Source organism: Nomascus leucogenys, chromosome 12 (genome assembly GCF_006542625.1).
Source record: "Nomascus leucogenys isolate Asia chromosome 12, Asia_NLE_v1, whole genome shotgun sequence".
Taxonomy (NCBI): domain Eukaryota; kingdom Metazoa; phylum Chordata; class Mammalia; order Primates; family Hylobatidae; genus Nomascus; species Nomascus leucogenys.
In genome coordinates this window covers 92,230,365-92,253,241 of record NC_044392.1, presented here as the reverse complement: position 1 = coordinate 92,253,241, position 22,877 = coordinate 92,230,365, and the positions used below count along the sequence as shown (strand labels likewise).

The window sequence follows — 22,877 nt, the reverse complement described above, 5'->3', positions numbered from 1 at the left end:
TCTTTCGTTCATAAAAGTATAGATATTTACAGAAAGCGACAGAAGTTAGACATAGTCATGTTTCTAAGGATTTTATTTGCTAGAGGCATGAATTTACCTTCCAATTCTGTTTATTTTTTTTCCTTTGATAAAATTAGTTATATAAAGATTCTTTGGACTAAAGAAAGCTTTTTGACTGTACAGATGATGAAAGACAAATAAAAGAAATTCAGTGGGGATTCCATGTTATATGAAAAATGAACCACTAAGTAAAATCTGTCTTAATAAGTTTATGCATCATTTACTGTAATACTATGTGAGTTCTGTGCTTTGATTTCCTTTTCTAGCATTTATCCATTCCTAGTGGAGGTATTATATTTCTGCTACACTGTTTTGCAACAAACATAACATCTGAACAGTTTTTGGGGGTTCTGTTAGGTTCCATAGGGTTAAGCACTTTAGCTCAGACAGATCTGAAAGGCAAATTTTAAAAATTCTATGTAGGACTTTAAAATGATGAGACAATTTGCAATATTGAGTTTCAAGTCTTTCTTAGGGAAGTCAGAAGTCTTAAGGATTCAGTGGTGGAGTGGTGTTTATTGTTTTCCCCATACAAGCACGATTTTGTATGCTTTTATCAAATATAAAACCAGCAGTTTGAAGTAAATAAATTACTATCCTTTGTTAAGTCAAAGCCAACTCAGAATTATTAGAGGTCTTGCACATGATAAATGAATCTTCAAAGGCAAATGTAAAGATAGTTTTGTTTGTTAGGTTTTTAAAATCCTATTTTCCTTGTGATGTTGAGGTTCCATATAAACTACTAATGCATATTCTTCTCTTTTCATAATAGTTGCTGGCTTCATGTTGATAACTACTTTATATGGAGCTTCATTGGACCTGTTACCTTCATTATTCTGGTAAGCAGATTCTGTTTTCCCTTGCTTTTTAGCTTGCTGCTTTAGCAGTGCTATTCAAACAAGGATAATTTGTTTTATTGTTTGTTTATCTATCTATACAAAGATTTATAAATATGCCTGTCTCACAGGATAATAGCATATTTTAAATATTTTTTATAAATTTATGAATTAATATTTCTGAAAATCTTTAAAAGTACTTTTTCTCATTTCTAATTTAATAAGCTAAAATATCACATCATAATCTAAAAAATATGCTTACATATAGGCCACGTTATAAATTAAATGAATATGTCAGGAAAGTGAAAGAATATTACCTTAATTTTTATTATCTTAGTTTCCACATAGTAATTTAATGAATTACTATGTAATTCTAATGAATTAATTTTAAGTGAATTTTAAATGAATATCCACATCCTCAATTCTTTTTAGTATATAAAAAGTTGTTTAAGCGTGCATTAACGAATGACTATTAAATCAATTTAAAATTTATTAGAGATAAAATTACTTCTATAAGACTGAAGATACCAAATGAAAATACTAGTTTAAGAAATACTGTTTTTAAATGAATTTGATACAAGTCAAGGATAATGACATTAAGATATTTTTAAACATCTTATATTACCCTTAGTCACATTTGAGATATAGTTGAAATAAAGGAGTGTAGCTACAGTATCTAGACTTTGGTATTTAAAACTTTCACTCAGGGCTGGACATGCTGGCTCACACCTATAATCCCAGTATTTTGGGAGGCTGAGGCAGGAGGATCACTTGAGGCAAGGAGTTAGAGGCTAGCCTGGGCTTCATAGCAAGACTTCCCCTCTACAATAATATTTTTAAATTAGTTTGGTGTTGAGGCACATTCCTGTAGTCCCAGATACTCAGGAGGCAGAGGCAGAAGGATCTTTTGTGCCCAGGAGCACAAGGCTACGGTGAGCTATGATTGCACCACTGCATCCCAGCCTGGGCAACAGAGAGAGAAAAACAAAAACAAAAACAAAAAACTTGCTCAGTTGTAGCACTCTGGTGAGAAATGGTGTTATTAACTCTGAAAAGGAAACATAAATACTTCCTATTTTAAGAAGTTTTTCTTTTTTTTTTTCAAAAACGTAACACAAATGAGCTCCTTTGGATCTTTTCATGATTAAGCAGTGTTTCATAAAATCGAGAAAAACTTTTAGTACTTGAAGGAAACTTAAAACCACTTCAAGTGTATATTTGTTTGTCATTAAAATTAATTATTTTATTTATTTTATAAAATTACTTATACAAAGTGAAATGAAAATTTGAGATGAATGCCTGTGTGAATTAAACCAGTAAAACATTCTCAGGTATTCCTGGGAAAGCTGATTTCTCATCAGAATTATTAAATCTGATGATTGCCCAAGTTTTTGTTCTTGGTGTTCATATGTTAACACAGCCTAAGCCTATCTAGAGTTCAATGGCTGACACAGAGAGGCATGATCCTTGAAGACATAACCTTCCATTTTCCCCTAAGACCTTCGTCAAACACGTATGTTGAAAAAATGTAAAGACTGCTTTAGGGATATTTGGCCTATGAGGCTACCATGTGTTTACTCCTTTTATATTGTAGTTTTATTTATTTGATACCTGTGAAGATAAGTACTGACTTTAGATCATTAAAAAAACATTTCAATTAGCAAAAGAAGTTAATTTTCAACATACTCAGCTTTTAGTAAGAAAAAAGGGTAAAGGACATTTTATTATGTTGTTCATTTATAGTACAGCACACTATTACTTTATAAGTCTTGTCATTATTGTCCTCTACCAAATCCTTCAGGTTGAGATGTGAAAGGCCTTTTCAACAGCATTCTCAAACACAAATCCCAGTAGGTAGCAATCCCAGTACAGATCTTGTTGGAATTGTCCTGCAATTGCTTTGCTTTCTGATTTTCCCAACAGAGAGAGATTAAGAGTGGTATAGGAGTACAAAACAGCGTCTTGCAAAAGAATATCTAACTTACATTGAGATATGATATGATTATACAGTGTGTGTGGGAAAATATATATACATATATATCTCCCTCTGGTGATGATAAGACATTTAAAACTCAATTCAGGCACAAATCTTAATAATATAGATTGTATTGTATACTATCCTTTTAAGGAATATTCCCATAACAAAAATTACCTATTGCTATTCCTAGAAAGTATAGCTTTGCGTTTTCAGTTTTTCTGAATTGAAACTGTTTCACTTAGTTGTATTAAATAGGTGTACCTTCTAAATAATAATCTGTGAAGAAAAATAATATGCTAAGGAAGATAAAACTTCCTACTTCTGCATTTCTATAGAATGTCTTGCCTACAGGCACTAGAGTTATTATATCTATGAGAAAAGTGCTGGTAAGTAATGAGCAGTGGGAAACTATTAGTATGCCTGAAATGGTTTAATGAAAGCTTGGATCATGACACGTCAGGAGCTGTTCTTATCATTTGGACAGCTCCATCTGCATCGTTAATAATTAATTCAGTTCAGTAAGAGTTCAGCTCACACACTCATTTAGAAGTCTTCTTCAGAGAACACCTCTCTGGCTGCTAGTCCCAGGGAGAAATAGGTTTCTGCATGGCTAACAGCAAAGATCTGGAGATACAAGTATAGCTTTAGAGTTGCATTTGCCAGGTAGCAAAAGCTCCAGGGAGGACAAAAAGGGTCAGAACATGTGCAGTTCAGCTAGGTTACTTCAGAGTGATGTTTCTGTTCTTCTGTCTTATCATATCCATGTCAGCACTGCAAGCTGTGGAATGAATTTTAAGCTGCTAAGCTCAGACGGATGTGATTCAATTGAGCAGGTTGATGACCATAAAACAAACTGTGCACTCCTATAATCTGTGGTACCTTTTTCTTTTTTTAAACTTCTTTGTATTTTTATGTTCATCAATACGGGTGATGTTTAGCTGTGCCATATCATTAAGCAGTTTGAATTTTATCAGCAAATTATATCAGCAAATTGTTATAAATAATTATGAAATTATTTTTTGGGGAAAGGTAAAAGAATGATCTTTGTCAGTGGGAGAGAAAAAAAATGTCCCAGTTTGATGACTTACTCTTTTTGGCTGAATAAGGAGTTTTTTTTTTTTTTCTCGATTTGTTCTCACTCAACAGATTTCTCTTAAGAGATAGCCATCTATTTACCTGTACACACACACCTGCACACACACACACACGCCCAGAACTAAGCTAAAATCTGGTTCTTGAATGAGTTGTTTCATCTCCAGAATTAATTATTAGCATAGACATTTAGCCTGGTGGGTTGTCATATGTATGTACCACAATCCTAATAGCCTATACTTACTAGTAGTGGCTTCTGTGTGGATAATTGAGTAACCGCATGTACTTACCAAGTTTAGACAAATGTTTGTGTGCGCAGCTGTAACTCCACCTTTTTCCTTTCTCACTGATGCATGCAGCCTTTCAACCTATGCCAAAATATTATGTTTAAACTCTGTAGTATTTACACTGAAAAGAAAAAACAAAGAGCAAGAGGGTCAAAGAGTGGCTGCATTGGAATTCAAGGGAGAAGAGCAGCAATTGGATGGTAGAGACATTGTTCTCTCCCTGCCTCTTTGCCTGCCTTCCACTGAGAAATAGGGGAAATACCATGTGTGATGGTTGTGATTTATTTTGTAAACGTGTATCAAAGGCAGAAAAATAAATTGGGCAAAAGTAAAAGTAAGGAGGAGAAAGAAATCACTTATTATAATTGGTGGGGGCAAGGGAGAGGGGGAAAGCACAGAAGTATATGGCTGGAAAGAGCCATTTATGTCATGAGAAAAATGCAAAGAAGAAAGGAATTCAGACTTGCAGCCAGTAGTTTATTTGAAACCTACCTTTTTTGTCTTAAAATGACTACAGATTTTTATCATAGATGTGTTTATTTGCCCCTGTGCCTCTTGTTCTCATTTCCACAGTTGTATTTTAAGAAAACAAGAAAGAAGTAAGAAAGGGGAAAAAATTTTTGGAATATTTTCCTCTGCAAAATTATAATTATCAGAGTGTATTGCCTCCTGAAAAAGATTGCAGCAACAATATTTATTCTATCAAACTAAAATTTAGCATTACATTTTTTTAACATTGGAGAAAATAAGATAACTGTAAAACTACATTTTAAAAAATGTATCTGTGTTTCAGTATATGTTCTGTTTAATTCCAGAAGATATTTTATTGTCATATATGTTGGTGGTAACATAAATTGTTGAGCATCAAAATGATATAAAAATTTTTGTATTTCTCTAATAAGACTAGTAAATAATATGTATTGGTGAAATTTTTTTATTGAGTTGGGAAAAAGAAAAATCTTATTCAGCATTATTTTGCCATCTGATGATTTATAATATGTCATATGCTTTATTTCATAATTAATTTGTCTTGAAATGATGATATTTTGTCCGCTTCCACATACCATTGCCTCATTATTTGTATGCCTTCAAGTCGTGTTTCAGAGGCTTAAGTTAGTGTTGGGTTTAACTATAAATTTCTTTACACGTAGATATTAGTGCATTAGCTAAAAGTTTTATTTTCAGTTTCTTCAAGTTGGAGAATTCAGACACTTGTAATTTGAGCCCATCCCTCAAAGTTATGATTATTTTTCCAATACTTTTAGTTGTCTTTAAAGAAACTCACTTTCAAATCTTTTAAAGCATTCCATTTTAAATATGTTAGAAACAGCTTTAAAAAATTTTATTCTTACATTTGCACTTGGATTTATGAGCTTATGTGATATTTAGCTATGTAAAAGTATAAATGACATAAACAGGTTTAGAAAAAATACAACTAACTGTTGTTAAGCATGCAACTTGACTAGTGGGAGTAGAAGCGTGGCCAGTTGCTGATTGTGGGATGGTAGTGTTTTACAAAGGAAATGGAGAATTAGTTAATTCTGGCAAATCCATCCGGCAGAGGTCATTTGATGAACATACCTATTATGTAAATAACATAAATAGGATTTCTTTGAGCCAGTACTTTATATGTTAATTTATTTATCTTCAATTCATTCATCTCTGAGTGATTTTTAAGTTGGATTAGTTTTTATAGAAATGGAACCTTTTAATATAGACTTAGTATATCTTTGTTAGGAGACTTCTAATCTTTTTGCCCAGAATAAATTGGTTAATTTTATATGGGAAGTCTGTGGGCTGTAGAGCCCAGGCCACAGTATATTGAATCCCAGCCCTGACAGTATAGTAGCTAAGTAATCTTTGGAAGGACACATCTCAGTTATTTGTAAAATGGGTATACAAGTGCTGCCTGCTACCACTGGATATAGGATTGTAGCTGTATTTTTCCTCTGTAATTTTCTTTATTTTCTGAACTTGTATTGTGAATATATTGTATGTGTAACTAGAAAGATGCATTAAACACATGTAATGTTAAAAAACCTCAGTTAAGTGAGGGGAGCAAAAGAGGAGAAATGCATTGAACAGTCTGTTTTTAAAGGATTAATTGAGATAAGTTTTCTGTGGCATATTCACCTTGGTTAGTATTAACTAGGAAGAATGACTTTATCATACTTAAGTCTTAATTGTATTTTTATATTAGTAGATTTCATTTTAGTATGTCAGTTTTATTGGAAAGTTGTCCCTGATTTTTGCCATTGAAAAATACTTCTGAGTTCACTTCTAAGATTTTATCATTTTCTGCTCCTCTTCTTTTTGCAATATAATACTTTATATGTTCACATTTTTCCACATTCACATTTTTTAGTTTCCTTATAAATTTTATACATTGTAGTGGATAATGAATAACTTCTTTCTTTCCAGAATGTTTTAGTACTACTAATATTTTGTTCCCAAGGGAATAATTAATATGCTTAGAAAATTATGAACACCAAATTATGGTCCTGTACACTTCAGGAAATTGTTTAAGAAGAGCAAGGAAAAAAACCCTTATGTTCAGAAGTTTGGGATAAAAGAAAGTTAATTGTTCTTATCAGGCCGTTCAAAAAGAAACGGTCAGAAACAAAGGGAGAACGATTTAAAGGATTTTAGTTGTGAATCTGCAAAGCAGCCATCTTACCTATTATAGTTTTTTTGTTTAGTTGGGTTTTGATTTCTCTGTTTATTTTTAGGATGTTTATAGAGTTCTTGTTTTTAACCATTCTTGAATTTTACTAATTAAAGCTAGGGTTGCATAAAATTAAAAAAAACACTCTTAATTTTTGCCTTTTAAAAAAAAATTAGATATTTACTATACTACCAAAGGACCTCTAATTTCTCAAAGGCAGAAATTGTGTCTTACCTCATCCACAATACGACAAGCACATCCTTGTACGGAACAAGGTCAAGAAATATTTGTTGAATGAAATGTATCATATTGTAACATCTCCGAAAATTCAAGTATTTATTTATATTGTGACCAACTAGAATGTTACGGAAAATTAAGCCAGATAATGTTTATTTTTTTTGTTTTGTTTTGTTTTGTTTTTGAGACCGAGTCTCGCTCTGTCACCCAGGCTGGAGTGCAATGGCGCGATCTCGGCTCACTGCAAGCTCCGCCTCCTGGGTTCACGCCATTCTGCCTCAACCTCCCAAGTAGCTGGGATTACAGGTGCCCGCCACCATGCCCGGCTAATTTTTTTGTATTTTTAGTAGAGACGGGGTTTCACCTTATTAGCCAGGATGGTCTCGATCTCCTGACCTCGTGATCTGCCTGCCTCAACCTCCCAAAGTGCTGGGATTACAGGCGTGAGCCACCACGCCCGGCCAAGCCAGATAATGTTTCTATAATTGTATTTACTTTTTCTCTAGATGTATTTTAAGAAATGATTAAATTTTTTTTAAACAAAGAACTGTTTTTGTCCTTAAGTAATTAACATCAAAGGACAGAATGTAACCTGCCAACACTTGTAAAATTTTGCCCATTGACCTAATTTATCCCTTAAGAGGGAATTCTCCATCTAAGAGAAATCATAGGGCACAGTGGACAAAATGACTTGATAGATACACAGCCTACATTAAAGCTTTCCTTAGCTCTGCTCCTAAACTCATCATTTGGAAGGACTTGGACATTTTTATTTATTGCCCTATATCACTTTTCCTAATTATAAAATCAGAAGTAGTGAAAGATGAATAAAATAGTGTTATCATTTGATCATGTGATATTGTGACTCAGTAAAAATGATCATGTTACTGTAACACAGCTATGCTGATTATCTGCAACAAGGAATTAAATTCATTCTTACCTATAATAGGTGAAATGAGTCCTTTTCTGAATATACTATTTCTGGCATTTTGTTAAGTAATGTAAAGCTCACAAAGTGACTTTTTTTTTTTCCTTTTAAAAAGTAATCTAAAAATAAAATTGCAAAAAAAATCCAGGAACAATGTAGCTTAGTTCTATTTTTGGAGCATAAAAATGGAACTTCCTCCTCTTCTTCCAACATTCTGCCAGGTGTCTGTAGAAACAAATGCAAATTACCAACCTTTGTCTCTCAGTCAAAACACAGCTCCTTTTCCTCTGAGCAAGCTCATGTTGACCTCTTGGAATCCACTCATTTTCCTTCTTGTCAGATTCCATCTTCCTCATTTTGCTTTTGTTTGCACCTAGATTCTTTGCATAGCTGAATGTTTAGAAGGACTCAAAACAGCCTTTTGTCAGAATGTATCTACTTCTTTACAATACAGAGACATAGAAAAAAAGGACTGATGGCTTTTAACAGTTAAATGGCAAAACATACCTATATAAACTTCATCTTACTTTATATAACAAATGTTTATCATATGTTATTTCATTTGATCCCCACAATTGCCTTATGAATAGATTGGACAGATGTTATCCTCATTTAATCAGTCAAAATCAAGAGCTAGACTCACAACTAAGACTTATGGTTCCAAACCCAGCAATTTTGTAGATTACATGATGTACATTATGTAAATGCTCCTAAGGAATTCACTTTAGTGTTTCCATCAGATGGCTTTTAGGCCCTGAAGTACGTCTAGCTAAAGAAACTAATTTAGGTGTTCTAATTTATTTAATCATTACCACATAATACTGACTTAATGAGGTTGCAATTTAATGTCAAATGATCTATTAAATAATTGATCATACATAGCCAGAGTATTTTTTATGTAGACTCAATTTGATCATTGCATACATAAAAAATTATATCAGTATCTTCCATATAAACATGGATTGATACATTTGCAAGAGTTATTCATTTTTCAGCTGTTTGTTCATTGTGGTCTAATTCTTTATTTGTTACAACAGCTAAATATTATCTTCTTGGTGATCACATTGTGCAAAATGGTGAAGCATTCAAACACTTTGAAACCAGATTCTAGCAGGTTGGAAAACATTAAGTAAGTATTTTGTATTTTAATTTTAATACTTGACAAACTAATTAAAAGATACTCTCCACAGGGAACACAGGGATTTCTACCGTCTATCAACTGTAGAAATTATTCAGAATGAAGTTTTACTGCCCTCAAGTTGAATCTCAGTGTTACTATATCACCGACACTGGTCAAAAATTAGATAATAATTGCTGTCTTGATCTAGAGCTAATAAATTGTTTCAGTGGCTTCGTGGAAATTCCATATCACTGTAGCAATTTCATTTGAATTTAAAATGCAGTTCAAAATGATTTTCGTATTTGCATGGCTGATATGATTATGTTAAGTTTGTTTTGTTAAATGACTTTTTGCTTTAAGGATTCTGAGCAGTTTCCACTCCTAATCCTGTTTTCCTAAGAGAATTTACTCTATTACTATTGTTAACTTGAAGATTATCTGTTGTTTTCATGCTAATTAAACAAATATTTACTTTATCTTAATGTTGAATAAAAGCTGCAATATTCTGTCAATGGAGAAAATGCTATCTAATTAACAAAAAATGATAGCTGTTGTTCATTAAATCATCTTATGGAAACATTTTCAGAGTTACCTTTAAAATAGGTGAGCCTTTTAATTTAGAATTTGAGAAGGTATTATTCAAGTTGGTTATAATGTGATTGTAAAAAATAGTATTTTTAATGTCAAAAATGGCAGATCTATAGAAAGGGTAAATTTTTTTTTTAATTAGATGTTTTAGATAGGTTAGTGCCAGCTTCATTGCATGTTGCATGGTAAGAGAGAGAGCTAATCTTTAGCATCTCTCTCTTTTCTTCCTTTTCCTCTTTCTGTCTTCTCATCTACACCAGTAATTACCGTGTTTGTGATGGCTACTATAATACGGACTTACCTGGGTAAGGTAGAACCCTACATTAACAAATTTATGGCATGATTTATATTTTTTACAAATCCGTCAATATCATGAATTACCCTTAATTTTTATAATTATTTTGAAATATCTAATTTGCTATAGTATTTTTAAACTATAATATGCCTTTATTTTTTAATTGCTTGCCTCTGCATTTTGACTTTCTTAATTTTGACTAATTTATAAAATATATAAATGCTTTCTTATTACTTTCTATTTTAATTCTGTCTAATAATTTTGTTTCTCTTTTCTGCTTATAATGCTTTCTAGCTATGAAGATAATAAGCCATTTATCAAGTAAGATCATTAGTTAGACATGGAATGCACTGACTTTAAATCCTTCTCATTCCATCCTATTTTCTACAGTTCTTTTCTTAAGCTGTTCATGATGAAATCTCTCCAAAATTATTTTATTTTGAAGTTGTTCTCATGTTTTTGTCTCATTTCAGCTAGGCTTCTTCATGCTTTAGTTATAAAACCTTAGGTTCACTTAAGACTAGTTTATTAGAATCTGAAGTTCAGGTGTCAAGTGATTATCTGCCATTTAACCTTTCTGTACGTGTCACATTATTCAGTGTCATGCGAGTTACACCACAGGAATAAAAATACAGGAGTAAATTAATTATACACTCCTTAATTTCTTTTATCGAAATGCACGTAAAAGACAAAGTCATAGGGGATATGTTACACCTTGTATTTTAATATAGTTTTGATACTTTGTTTATTCTGGAATAAGAAAAGGTCATACCTGCTGTTGCTGTTTTCACTGGAGGCTGCAGTACTAAATGCTATTGTTCTTTCTTAATCAGTAAAGGTTAAAGCCAAAATGCTGTTGAATTTGAATGTGAACATAGAGAAAGTCAACTGCTACTACTGATATGTTAACATTTAAGCGTGATGCGTGTTTTTTGCTCATTGAACCTGTTAAAGAAGTTCACTTTATTTTTCCAGGTCTTGGGTGCTTGGCGCTTTCGCTCTTCTGTGTCTTCTTGGCCTCACCTGGTCATTTGGGTTGCTTTTTATTAATGAGGAGACTATTGTGATGGCATATCTCTTCACCATATTTAATGCTTTCCAGGGAGTGTTCATTTTCATCTTTCACTGTGCTCTCCAAAAGAAAGTAAGTAATTGAAAACACCTAGGGGCTCAGGTTACTCATTCTTTGATTTGAATATAATAGATATAATAAAGAATATTTTAAGTCACATTTGGCATATTGTTAAAGAGCATCATATTTTTAATTATAAGTTAATTTTCATACCTGTCTGAAAATTTAGGTTTCACCTATAAAATAATACCAGTCATCTTTTGTATCTCAGTTTGGGAATGTTATAAACTAGATACTTAGGTTAAGATTTCTTCCTTGCTCGTAGGGTCTGTAAAATGCTAGGTACAAAGGGTATACAGGGTAAAAGAAAAGGTTAAATAAAACTCATTCTTTGCTCACTAAAGGCATTGCAGTGGTTCACAGTGAAATTGAGTATAAGGATAAATGATGTTAATTTTTAAAGCACCAGACATACAAAAAATTAATGTTACCTTTTGAGTAATTTTGAAGGATCTAAAAATCAATAATTAGTACCTTACATCTTACTATTTTGTCCTGATTTTATGTTAAGTGGAGTCAGCAAAAATGATTCAAAACTTACAGATGAAAAGCTTTAATCTGCAGCAAGAAGGTGTAAACCTAAGGGAATTACTTAAGTGCTATTTAAGTATAAAATTTCCATACCTTTCACTGGATATCATCCTTTCTCTGCCTACATATCTAATGTAGTCATTTTATTCTGTTATTACTAGTTGGTCACTAAATTGAACAGAGAAATAGAATTGTGAAAGTGAAAACTATTATGTTTTCAGTCCTGACAAGATGATAGTGTTGTTACTTCCATCAGTTTTGAATAAGCTATAATTTTAAGATAATGACAGTGGAATGTGCAATACTGACAGATAATGTACATTCACAGCAATATAGGCATTAGGCAAAACCAACACTGGAAGGTATTATTTGGATAAAATACCATTTTGATTGCCATTGTCTTGGTTATACAGCATTTCATAGCAGTTAACACCCATTAAATGTGTTGAAATTTTTTGTGAGGTATGATGTGTTACTTAATAACAATGAGCTTTAACTTCTAAACATTGTACAGGGGTAACATTAATAATTACTAGGGCTTTTGTATATTTCCTACATACGTGAGCATTTTATATACAGGCATATTATTGTATATTCAAAATTTTTGTGTTGTTGTGCCAAACATTTTTGACACAAATCATAGACATAGCAGAAAAGGAGTGAGGTAGTCATTATTTCCTCATATAGTTATGTGTATTAAATGGAACAGGAGAGTCTCTTACGCTTTCTAGATTAACAATTACATTTTAAATGCATCATGTTGTACTTCAAAAGAAGTATAACTTAGTCTCGGATACATCCAGTTGGGTGCGCCAGGATGAGTTGTTAAGAATATGATATGAAATGGTTAAGTTAAAATCATGGTTTTAACTGCTTGAATGAGCATATTTAGGCCAAGAAAATGCTTTGAAGGCTCAGCCACACTGTTATTTGTTCTAATAGGTATAATTAAATAAAGCTAAAAAGATGAAAATGCAAGTGCACTTAGATTTAAAAAGCCATCTACTGATTTTTAATTTTCTAATTTTGCAAGGAGTAAGTGCCGAAGTCATGGTCTTTACAGGCAGTTACTGCACACAGACTTCTGAGTTGAGGGAAAGCCTTTGAGTGTTTTTGTAACCCATTAGAAAAAATATTTTCTTATGCAGTTTCTTCTTGTCTGTCTTGTAATTTCACAGTCTGGCTCTAACCCACAAGAAAACATGTATATGCCAGTATAGCTGCAACAGTCCAGCAGCACCCTCTCCCTCTTAATTCTATACCACTGCTTTAGATGGGGCCCCATTATGTAGCAGTTGTTCGGACTTCACTTTTTAAAGTTTAGTTGAAACTTTTTTTAGACCTAACAACTTTTTTTTTGCATTCATATATTCAAGCTTCAGGGGAAAAGGGAAATTACATGGGTAACTCATTAATGTGAATGGAAATTGCATAAATAGTTCCCTTGTGTGCTAATGAAGTGAATAGACACCTTAGACTCTCTACACTAAATGTTAAAGCTAGACACATCAGAAAATGAAGAAAACATTCCTTCCTAATTAGAGGCAAATGTATCAAAGTACTTGTTTTCTTTATTCTTGTGCCAAAGTAGTCTTTTCATTATAAAGAGGTTACCCGCAGAACTATGCAATCCAGCAAAAGAGGTTTCTGTATTGACCTACCTAAGAGGACATGAAGCATATAAAACTCAAATGACTGAATTACAGAGTGGTTAAATGTAATTAAGCAAGGAAAATACTAAATTTTTTGTCCCGTTTTCTTAGCATAAAAAATTGGAGTTACTAAATATATAAGAGAATAAAACTATAAATATATTGCCATTATTTGATAACTAAGATTTGTATAATAATAACAGGATATAGAGTATGTCTACATCTTATATCACATTTTAAAGATTCTACTAGCCAGTCTAGTGGACAGAGATACTTTTCTGATTACTATTTCAGTAATTTTAATTGAACTTGATTTTGCAAGTTCAATTTATTTTCTCCACTGATAAGTCTTAGTGGAACTTTAATTCTTTTCGGTTGTCTTCACTGTTCATTTAATTAGAGAGAGAGAAGCAAGTGTGTTCATATTAATCCCTTGGTCTTGTGATTATTCAATGCAGGTACGAAAAGAATATGGCAAGTGCTTCAGACACTCATACTGCTGTGGAGGCCTCCCAACTGAGAGTCCCCACAGTTCAGTGAAGGCATCAACCACCAGAACCAGTGCTCGCTATTCCTCTGGCACACAGGTAACAAAGAGTTTGACAGCATCTTTAATTAACCTTATTTATAGAAAGCCTACTGAGACATGTTCTGTTCAGATGCACTAATTGTCTCCTCATTATAATGATCTAGATAGCAAATACTTGCTTTTTTAGTATTTTGGTTTTAATGTCTTCTTAAACATTTCTTCAGTGTTTCTTTATATGTGAACGTCCTTTTTTGTGGGGAGTTATTTAAGAAGTGTGTCATAATCGTCTTATAGCCTAAGGCCATATAGCACAATGCTCATAGCAGACACTCAATAAACATATATTGAATAATCAGTGATCTCCACTTTTTAAAGAAAGACAATAAAATAACATGTTTTTAAGAGTGGAGGATTAAATACCCCTTAGTTGCTTAGTAAGTAAACAATAGATATTGTTAGTTTTAGACCAGAAACAACACACATTCTTTAAAAGGCCACCAGATAATCCTACATAGGTTGTTTAGGGTAAATCTTTGTATGTCTTTAATAAGGTGAGCTTGGGGAAACTAACAAAACATATTTGTCTTGCCGTTTTGTATTTAGAGTCGTATAAGAAGAATGTGGAATGATACTGTGAGAAAACAATCTGAATCTTCTTTTATCTCAGGTGACATCAATAGCACTTCAACACTTAATCAAGGTCAGTTATCAGGAAATTTTGAGTTATTACCATTTATTAAAGTACATATAAGTTCCTTTTATTCAATAATGTAATGTAAGAAATATAATTTTAAACTGCATTAACAGGATGCGGCTCGAAGGTAATTATTGAAAATATACCTTGCCACAGATTGAAAATATCCTAGGGAGTACAGATTTATCCTTTCTGACCAAGACATTTATGAAGGTTTTCTTCATAAAACATTAATAAAATTAGAATAGTTACTATTCACATGAAACAGTACCATGGAAATTATGAACTTTTTTAACCTTTCTTTCAAAAAGTGAAAAATAAATGCTAAAAACGTGTGGTAAATCTTCATAAACAAAAATACGTGAAAGTTTATAAAGTAATTTTTTTCTATATTGTTTGATGTGTCTACAGTGGCATCTTTAAATTTATCAGATAAATCAATATAGTTCTTAAAATATGCTAGTAAATGAAGTAATTTAGAAAAGAGTATATGCACACACGTATTCTTGAATAAAAGCTTAACACATTCCAATTTAGTATGAAAAATTATATGGTATTGTATATATCCTTGGAAAGGTAATTTATCACGCTATTTTCAGTTTGATATGTATTGATTTGTAATACAAGTTAGAATTTATTACAATGAAATATAATGACATTTTAAACTGTTGACATTGTTCTAGTGAGATTCTCATTTAAAACGAAAAAAGGTGTATGTGTGGTAGCAATACTAACCTGAATTTTAAGATATTTTTATTCAAATTACATTAGCTATGCGAAACATAATTAGTAAGTATTTAAAAGTTTGTTATTTGTCAGTTAGAATGAAAGACGTGCATTTCTTCTGTTGCTTTGGTATTTTACTTCATTCTGTTGGCTATCAAAAACTAAATGCATTATTCAATGATTCATTTTTGAAACCTGGCAAGTAACATTACATAATGAAAATTCTTGTTATATAGAACTTGTGAATGATCCAATAATTCATTGTATAGTCTTTTTTTTCTCAGCATGTGTGCTTTTGCATTTACTAAGAGAAGCTTTTTGCAATGTGTCATACTTTCTACCTGTCTGTGAAAGTGTTTTTCCTCCTGCTCAGTTGGTATTAACACAGATGTTTTCATGAGGGATAATCCCACACCTGTAAATTCCGAAAGTTTGAGATTCCCTCTTCTGGGCCTCAGTGGTTACGTTTTTAATATTAAGCAGTAACATCTTGAAACATAATGTTGATCTCTATGCATTTAATTGCCATTTTTGTTTAACAGTGCTTTTGTATAAATTAGTAAATGTCATCCTCAGCAGGTGTTTACGTGGGGGATTTAGAAAGCACCTGTGAATTACTGAAATTTAACTTCCCTCTCCCTTCTCTCCTGCAAATTAGTAGTTCAAATACAGTCAGAACATTTCAACAGATTTTCCATTGCCAACTTGTCCACTACCCTTGATGAATATAAAAAAATAGTTGACTACAACTGTAACGCTAAGATAAGAAACTGATGTACTTTTTTCTGGTTTTTTGTTTGTTTGTTTGTTTGTTTGTTTTTTTACTTTAGGAATGACTGGCAATTACCTACTAACAAACCCTCTTCTTCGACCCCACGGCACTAACAACCCCTATAACACATTGCTCGCCGAAACAGTTGTATGTAATGCCCCTTCAGCTCCTGTATTTAACTCACCAGGTGTGCTTTACTTACAAATAAAACTACCTTTCTTTGCTGCTAAACAGAGCTATGATCTTTGCCCTGTTTCTAAAATATTCAAGTTGTCATATATTTATTATTACATTCTTAATTTCTCAGTTAAAAAAAATTACGGTATTGCCTATGCCAGGCTTCTAAAACTGCACTATATTATAGTAAAAGCTCAGTCATGATAGTATTTACAATAATGATCCATGTTTTTAACACAGGTGGCATAAACCTTAATATATTATTACAGGACTGACATCACATGGTCTGAGAGCCCATCTTCAAGATTTATATCATTTAGAGGTATCCTATCTATATAATATACTGTTCAGTTAATTCTAAAGCTTGCTGACAAAATTTGCTTCTGGAATGAATTAGCTAATGAAGATAATTTGGATGCCTAGCTATAGAAAACCACATTCAGCTTATCAATATATCCAAACTATAGTATAGTGCAGCTTTATGGTAGTTTTCTTTTTTCTTAAGAAAAATTTCAGTATAAAGTTAATATTAGTTAGCTTATACCTATAGTTTTTAATTGGGGGAGGGGGAAAGATTGTCACTAACCCATCCTATATTACTATATTGTTTAATAGCTTATTTTAAATGAAAGCATATATATATTTAATATTAACAGAATTTTCAAGATTTTGGTAAAGTTTTCACATAATTACTGCTAGCATATAATCTTTGTGATGAATATTTGCCACTAAATTAAACACAGAACTTCGTTTCCATTTTTTTCTTAAAATTATTTTTTAATGTAACTGCAGCTTCTCTTTTCATTCTCTTGTTTTTTTTCACTTTCCTTATGCTTTCCTCTAGCAACCTACAGAGAGACAAGTATGGGAGTAAAACTTAACTTTGCCTATCAAATGTAAATTTTTTCAGCATGATTTTTAACGGGCACAATTAAAACATAACTAGCAGTCATGAAGTAGACTCAGCGGGCAAGTGGTTCACAATTTGCAACTAAAATGTTACCAAATTCAAACAGTACATCCATCTGTACTGCCTTTTGTCAGTAGTGGAGGTCTGTAGCAAATGCTGTCCATACTTAAGTATACGCAATGCTGAAATAATTTGCTCTATAAAGCCTGAAGTACTGTCAACCAAAATGCTTAATAATTGATTTATCATTTCTGCATTCCCACAGTAATCTTGCTACAGGCTGTGGAAAATCTTCAAGTGAATTACCTGAACTTGGGCAGAAAAAGATACCTCTTCAAAACCAAAGATGGCTTAAATCTGCAGTATATCATAGAAAAGACCTTTTGGATTATATCCAGTATATAGTGTTATATTTACCAAGCAATGATAAAACAAAAGAAAATCTTTGAAAACAGTGAACCTCTACAGAGGAAACAAATGCTAGCAAGTGAGCCATGTGTCACTCATACCTTTAAATGCGAAATGTTTTTTTTTAATAATCTTATAAAGATTATAGCACATAACATGAATTTATGAAGCTAGAGAATTGTCTACCAAGTTAAAGGAAGCCTTACAAATAACTATCACGATTTCATTTTGTTGCACATGGAACATGATACAAATTTGTCAATTTTTCAAATGTGGAAGTTGGGATAGTCTTTAAGACAATACAGATCACTAACAAATATAATCTTCTCTCATTTTCTCATTTTTTTGCTAATGATAATTTGCCCAACAATGATCACATATTTATTGGTCATGAAGTTTGTGTCAGGCGATACAGATATTTTTTTTCTGAAGAAAACTGCATTTTCTAGGATATCTGCAGCTTTAAGAGTGGAGTGAGCACTAAAACGGGAAATTTCGTATTTTTTTCCAAGAATTAAATTTTTTCCTAAACTCCTCCAAGCCTTGCATACAATGCAGCAGCCTCACAGTGGTCAGTTTCATTTCAATAACATCATTTCATTCTTTTTTTTTTTACAGACCTATCTGTAGACAGTGATTTTTTTTTCTCTAGGATTTTGAGAATGAATAACCTAACTTTCCATGGTGCAGACCATTTAATTTTCTCTTGACTTTTTTTTTCATTTGCTTGAGAAGCACTGTGATGTCTTAGTTTACATGTTTATGTGTCTGTAGAAAATACAACTCTAATTCAAATAGAGCATGTTACCATGTTTTTTTTTCCCCCTCCTAAACCTCTTTTCCTGTCTTCAGCAGACTTATCCAGTCTTTCATTCCTTTAGAAATAGAAATATATTAGCCAAGGCTGCCACCCTTCTCCCATTCCATAGTTAATATTTATTCTTGGTTTAATTTCTGTGACCCATACTTAAGAAATCTCTAACATTTCTGCGTTTGACCTCCATGGCCATGGTGTCTGTGGGCCTATCTTGTACAGTGGACTCTGCTGGTTCATTCGGTGCTGTCACTGTGACTGATGCAGACTGCAGGGCTGCAGGCAAACTTTGACCACTAGAAGCCTGGGGCCATTGCTATTAGAGAGATTATTAGTACCAAAAACTCAAAATAATAAATATTAAATGAAAAAAGGCTGCTATTGCTGGTAATCTAATTTGTTGAACCCTTGCTCTGACTAAGTTGCTGAGAAGCTTAGAAATTCTTCATCATGTTACAATAAATCATTTTACTTTCTTTTATATATCAGCTACTCTTAGGCCAGATAGCCTGAGCAGACAGACATGATGTGAGTTGTCCAAAGTGAGTCATTCCACCTGCTGTCTATCGTGATGTTGGATGGTGCTTGTGGGCCCCTGGTCCAGTCAGTATGAGAGATGGCTGTCTTTGTTTAACATGACTTCTTTGTATCTGTCCATGTTTTCACTCTTTTTTTTACTTCATCTCCAGAAAAAGGAAATGTTAGAATGTTGTTTAAAAAGTTGCTTGCCAGTTACGTGGGTTTATGTTGTACATTTGCCTTTCAGTTTTGTATTGTGACTTATTCCTTTTTAATTTAGTGTTGTTTAGGACAAATTCTGTTATTAATTTTATTTTTATAAACCATAGTCTTGTACTTTAAAATGTAAATGTCACTAATGAATTGCTTTGCATTAACTATGCAAGGGCATGGAGTGAAGTCTTCTTTGTGTCAGAGATTTGACCAAAATCAATTAATAAGTACTGTCTCCCGAAATTGATAAAGTATTATTCTGTATGCCATTTTCCCTCCCTAGAAAACAGTATTATTTTTAACACTTTTTCCTGTTATCTAAGGGGTTGCAACTCTTTACAGTTGGGAATGCGGGAAAGCCTGGCACTTTTCAAGTGTTAGCTTTCAAATACAACTTTGTCCTGAACGACATTAAAAAGTTTTGTACAAAAGAAATAAAGTTTCTGTGGAAAGGAACAGAGACAGTAACGGTAACTCCCCCTCTTCGGTTTCAGGACATTCACTGAACAATGCCAGGGATACAAGTGCCATGGATACTCTACCGCTAAATGGTAATTTTAACAACAGCTACTCGCTGCGCAAGGGTGATTATAATGACAGCGTGCAAGTTGTGGACTGTGGACTAAGTCTGAATGATACTGCTTTTGAGAAAATGATCATTTCAGAATTAGTGCACAACAACTTACGGGGCAGCAGCAAGACTCACAACCTCGAGCTCACGCTACCAGTCAAACCTGTGATTGGAGGTAGCAGCAGTGAAGATGATGCTATTGTGGCAGATGCTTCATCTTTAATGCACAGCGACAACCCAGGGCTGGAGCTCCATCACAAAGAACTCAAGGCACCGCTTATTCCTCAGCGGACTCACTCCCTTCTGTACCAACCCCAGAAGAAAGTGAAGTCTGAGGGAACTGACAGCTATGTCTCCCAGCTGACAGCAGAGGCTGAAGATCACCTACAGTCCCCCAACAGAGACTCTCTTTATACAAGCATGCCCAATCTTAGAGACTCTCCCTATCCGGAGAGCAGCCCTGACATGGAAGAAGACCTCTCTCCCTCCAGGAGGAGTGAGAATGAGGACATTTACTATAAAAGCATGCCAAATCTTGGGGCTGGCCATCAGCTTCAGATGTGCTACCAGATCAGCAGGGGCAATAGTGATGGTTATATAATCCCCATTAACAAAGAAGGATGTATTCCAGAAGGAGATGTTAGAGAAGGACAAATGCAGCTGGTTACAAGTCTTTAATCATACAGCTAAGGAATTCCAAGGGCCACATGAAAGTATTAATAAATAAAGACACCATTGGCCTAACGCAGCTCCCTCAAACTCGGCTTGAAGAGATGACTCTTGACCTGTGGTTCTCCAGTGTAAAAAAGATGACTGAACCTTGCAGTTCTGTGAATTTTTATAAAACATACAAAAACTTTGTATATACACAGAGTATACTAAAGTGAATTATTTGTTACAAAGAAAAGAGATGCCAACCAGGTATTTTAAGATTCTGCTGCTGTTTAGAGAAATTGTGAAACAAGCAAAACAAAACTTTCCAGCCATTTTACTGCAGCAATCTGTGAACTGAATTTGTAAATATGGCTGCACCATTTTTGTAGGCCTGCATTGTATTATATACAAGACGTAGGCTTTAAAATCCTGTGGGACAAATTTACTGTACCTTACTATTCCTGACAAGACTTGGAAAAGCAGGAGAGATATTCTGCATCAGTTTGCAGTTCACTGCAAATCTTTTACATTAAGGCAAAGATTGAAAACATGCTTAACCACTAGCAATCAAGCCACAGGCCTTATTTCATATGTTTCCTCAACTGTACAATGAACTATTCTCATGAAAAATGGCTAAAGAAATTATATTTTGTTCTATTGCTAGGGTAAAATAAATACATTTGTGTCCAACTGAAATATAATTGTCATTAAAATAATTTTAAAGAGTGAAGAAAATATTGTGAAAAGCTCTTGGTTGCACATGTTATGAAATGTTTTTTCTTACACTTTGTCATGGTAAGTTCTACCCATTTTCACTTCTTTTCCACTGTGTACAGTGTTCTGCTTTGAGAAGTTAGTCTTTATTACTTACATTTAAATTTCTTATTGCCAAAAGAACGTGTTTTATGGGGAGAAACAAACTCTTTGAAGCCAGTTATGCCATGCCTTGCACAAAAGTGGTGAAATCTAGAAAAGATTGTGTGTCACCCCTGTTTATTCTTGAACAGAGGGCAAAGAGGGCACTGGGCACTTCTCACAAACTTTCTAGTGAACAAAAGGTGCCTATTCTTTTTTAAAAAAATAAAATAAAACATAAATATTACTCTTCCATATTCCTTCTGCCTATATTTAGTAATTAATTTATTTTATGATAAAGTTCTAATGAAATGTAAATTGTTTCAGCAAAATTCTGCTTTTTTTTCATCCCTTTGTGTAAACCTGTTAATAATGAGCCCATCACTAATATCCAGTGTAAAGTTTAACACGGTTTGACAGTAAATAAATGTGAATTTTTTCAAGTAGTTAACATGTGAACTCTTATGTATGATACATAATTGGCTTTAACATGTTGGTCCATTCCCACCCCTTCCCACCTTGGTTTAAGTAATGTCGTACCAAAGTCCATGGATATATGAGAGGATACAATTAGGTTGCCTGTTTGTTCTTTATGCTGAAAAGAATATATGTCTTCCAATTACCCACTACATATGCACAAAATCTGTTGGATAAGTTTTAAGAGGGATATATTCTGAAAGCATTTATGTTTGTTGCATTGTACCAGGACTAAAAAAAGAAGGGTTGGAAGTTCTGCCATCAAATTTGGGTATCATAAAAAGTTTTTAACTGATTTTTTTAAGTGATTTTTCAGTAGTATCGGGAAATTTCTTAAACATACTTTAAGGATTATAAATATCCCTACTGATAGCTGTGAATACCAAAAATGACTCTTCTTTTGATGCCAAAGATCAATGATGGCTTCCAAATTGAATCCATAGGATAAAGTCTTATTCCAAGTTCAAAAATCATATAATTGAATATCAAGAAATAGATTTTTTCTGTTTGTATCATAAGCATTTATACAAAATTATTCTAAAGCTTAATGGTTCTCTATAATTCTCAAGTATTACCACTAGCTTATAAATCACTTTTATGTGGACACACACATGCCTATTGAATTTAAAAAGGAATGAGATTTAAAAATTAAGTGCATATATATATATATATATATATATATATATATTTTTTTTTTTTTTTTTTTTTTTTTTTTTTTTTTTTTTTTTTTTTTTTGAGACAGAGTGTCCCTCTGTCCCAGGCTGGAGTGCAGTAGTGTGATCTCAGCTCACTGCAATTTCTGCCTCCCAGGTTCTCAAACAGATTTAACATCTCTGAGAATGGTACTCATTTCTTTGGCTAAAATTCTTCAGGGATTTATAAACTTTACTTGCTAAAGGAGGGCATTAGATAATCAAGTATTTTTAATTTTCCATCTTGTTATACTTTTTATTTTCAATGCCTAAAACCATACAGTATTGTGTGATGTGTAATTCCTAGTATACAAGCTACCTAGAGTCAGGCTGGTTCAGTAATAAATTTTTTTAAAGGCAACACTGATTATTCAGTTAGTCCTATTTCTTTCTCTTGAGGCAGTTCTCAAAACTCTAAAGACATGAACAGTGCATCGTACCTAAATGGCTACTGTTCTCTAACAT

General features: G+C 33.0%; 1 protein-coding gene across 1 annotated transcript in view; it reads left to right on the top strand.

The window, feature by feature from the left end:
- ADGRL2 (adhesion G protein-coupled receptor L2) overlaps positions 1–21,691 on the top strand; it is a 693,508-nt gene extending 671,817 nt beyond the window's left edge. Inside the window, exons 22-30 of the mRNA XM_030825138.1 lie at positions 833–899; positions 9,121–9,212; positions 10,052–10,096; positions 11,062–11,230; positions 13,860–13,988; positions 14,534–14,630; positions 16,181–16,309; positions 17,144–17,161; positions 19,658–21,691. Coding sequence (XP_030680998.1) covers positions 833–899; positions 9,121–9,212; positions 10,052–10,096; positions 11,062–11,230; positions 13,860–13,988; positions 14,534–14,630; positions 16,181–16,309; positions 17,144–17,161; positions 19,658–20,412 — 1,501 coding nt within the window. The 3' untranslated portion in view covers positions 20,413–21,691. The remainder of the gene's footprint in view (positions 1–832; positions 900–9,120; positions 9,213–10,051; positions 10,097–11,061; positions 11,231–13,859; positions 13,989–14,533; positions 14,631–16,180; positions 16,310–17,143; positions 17,162–19,657) is intronic.
- The last annotated feature ends 1,186 nt before the right edge of the window (positions 21,692–22,877 follow it).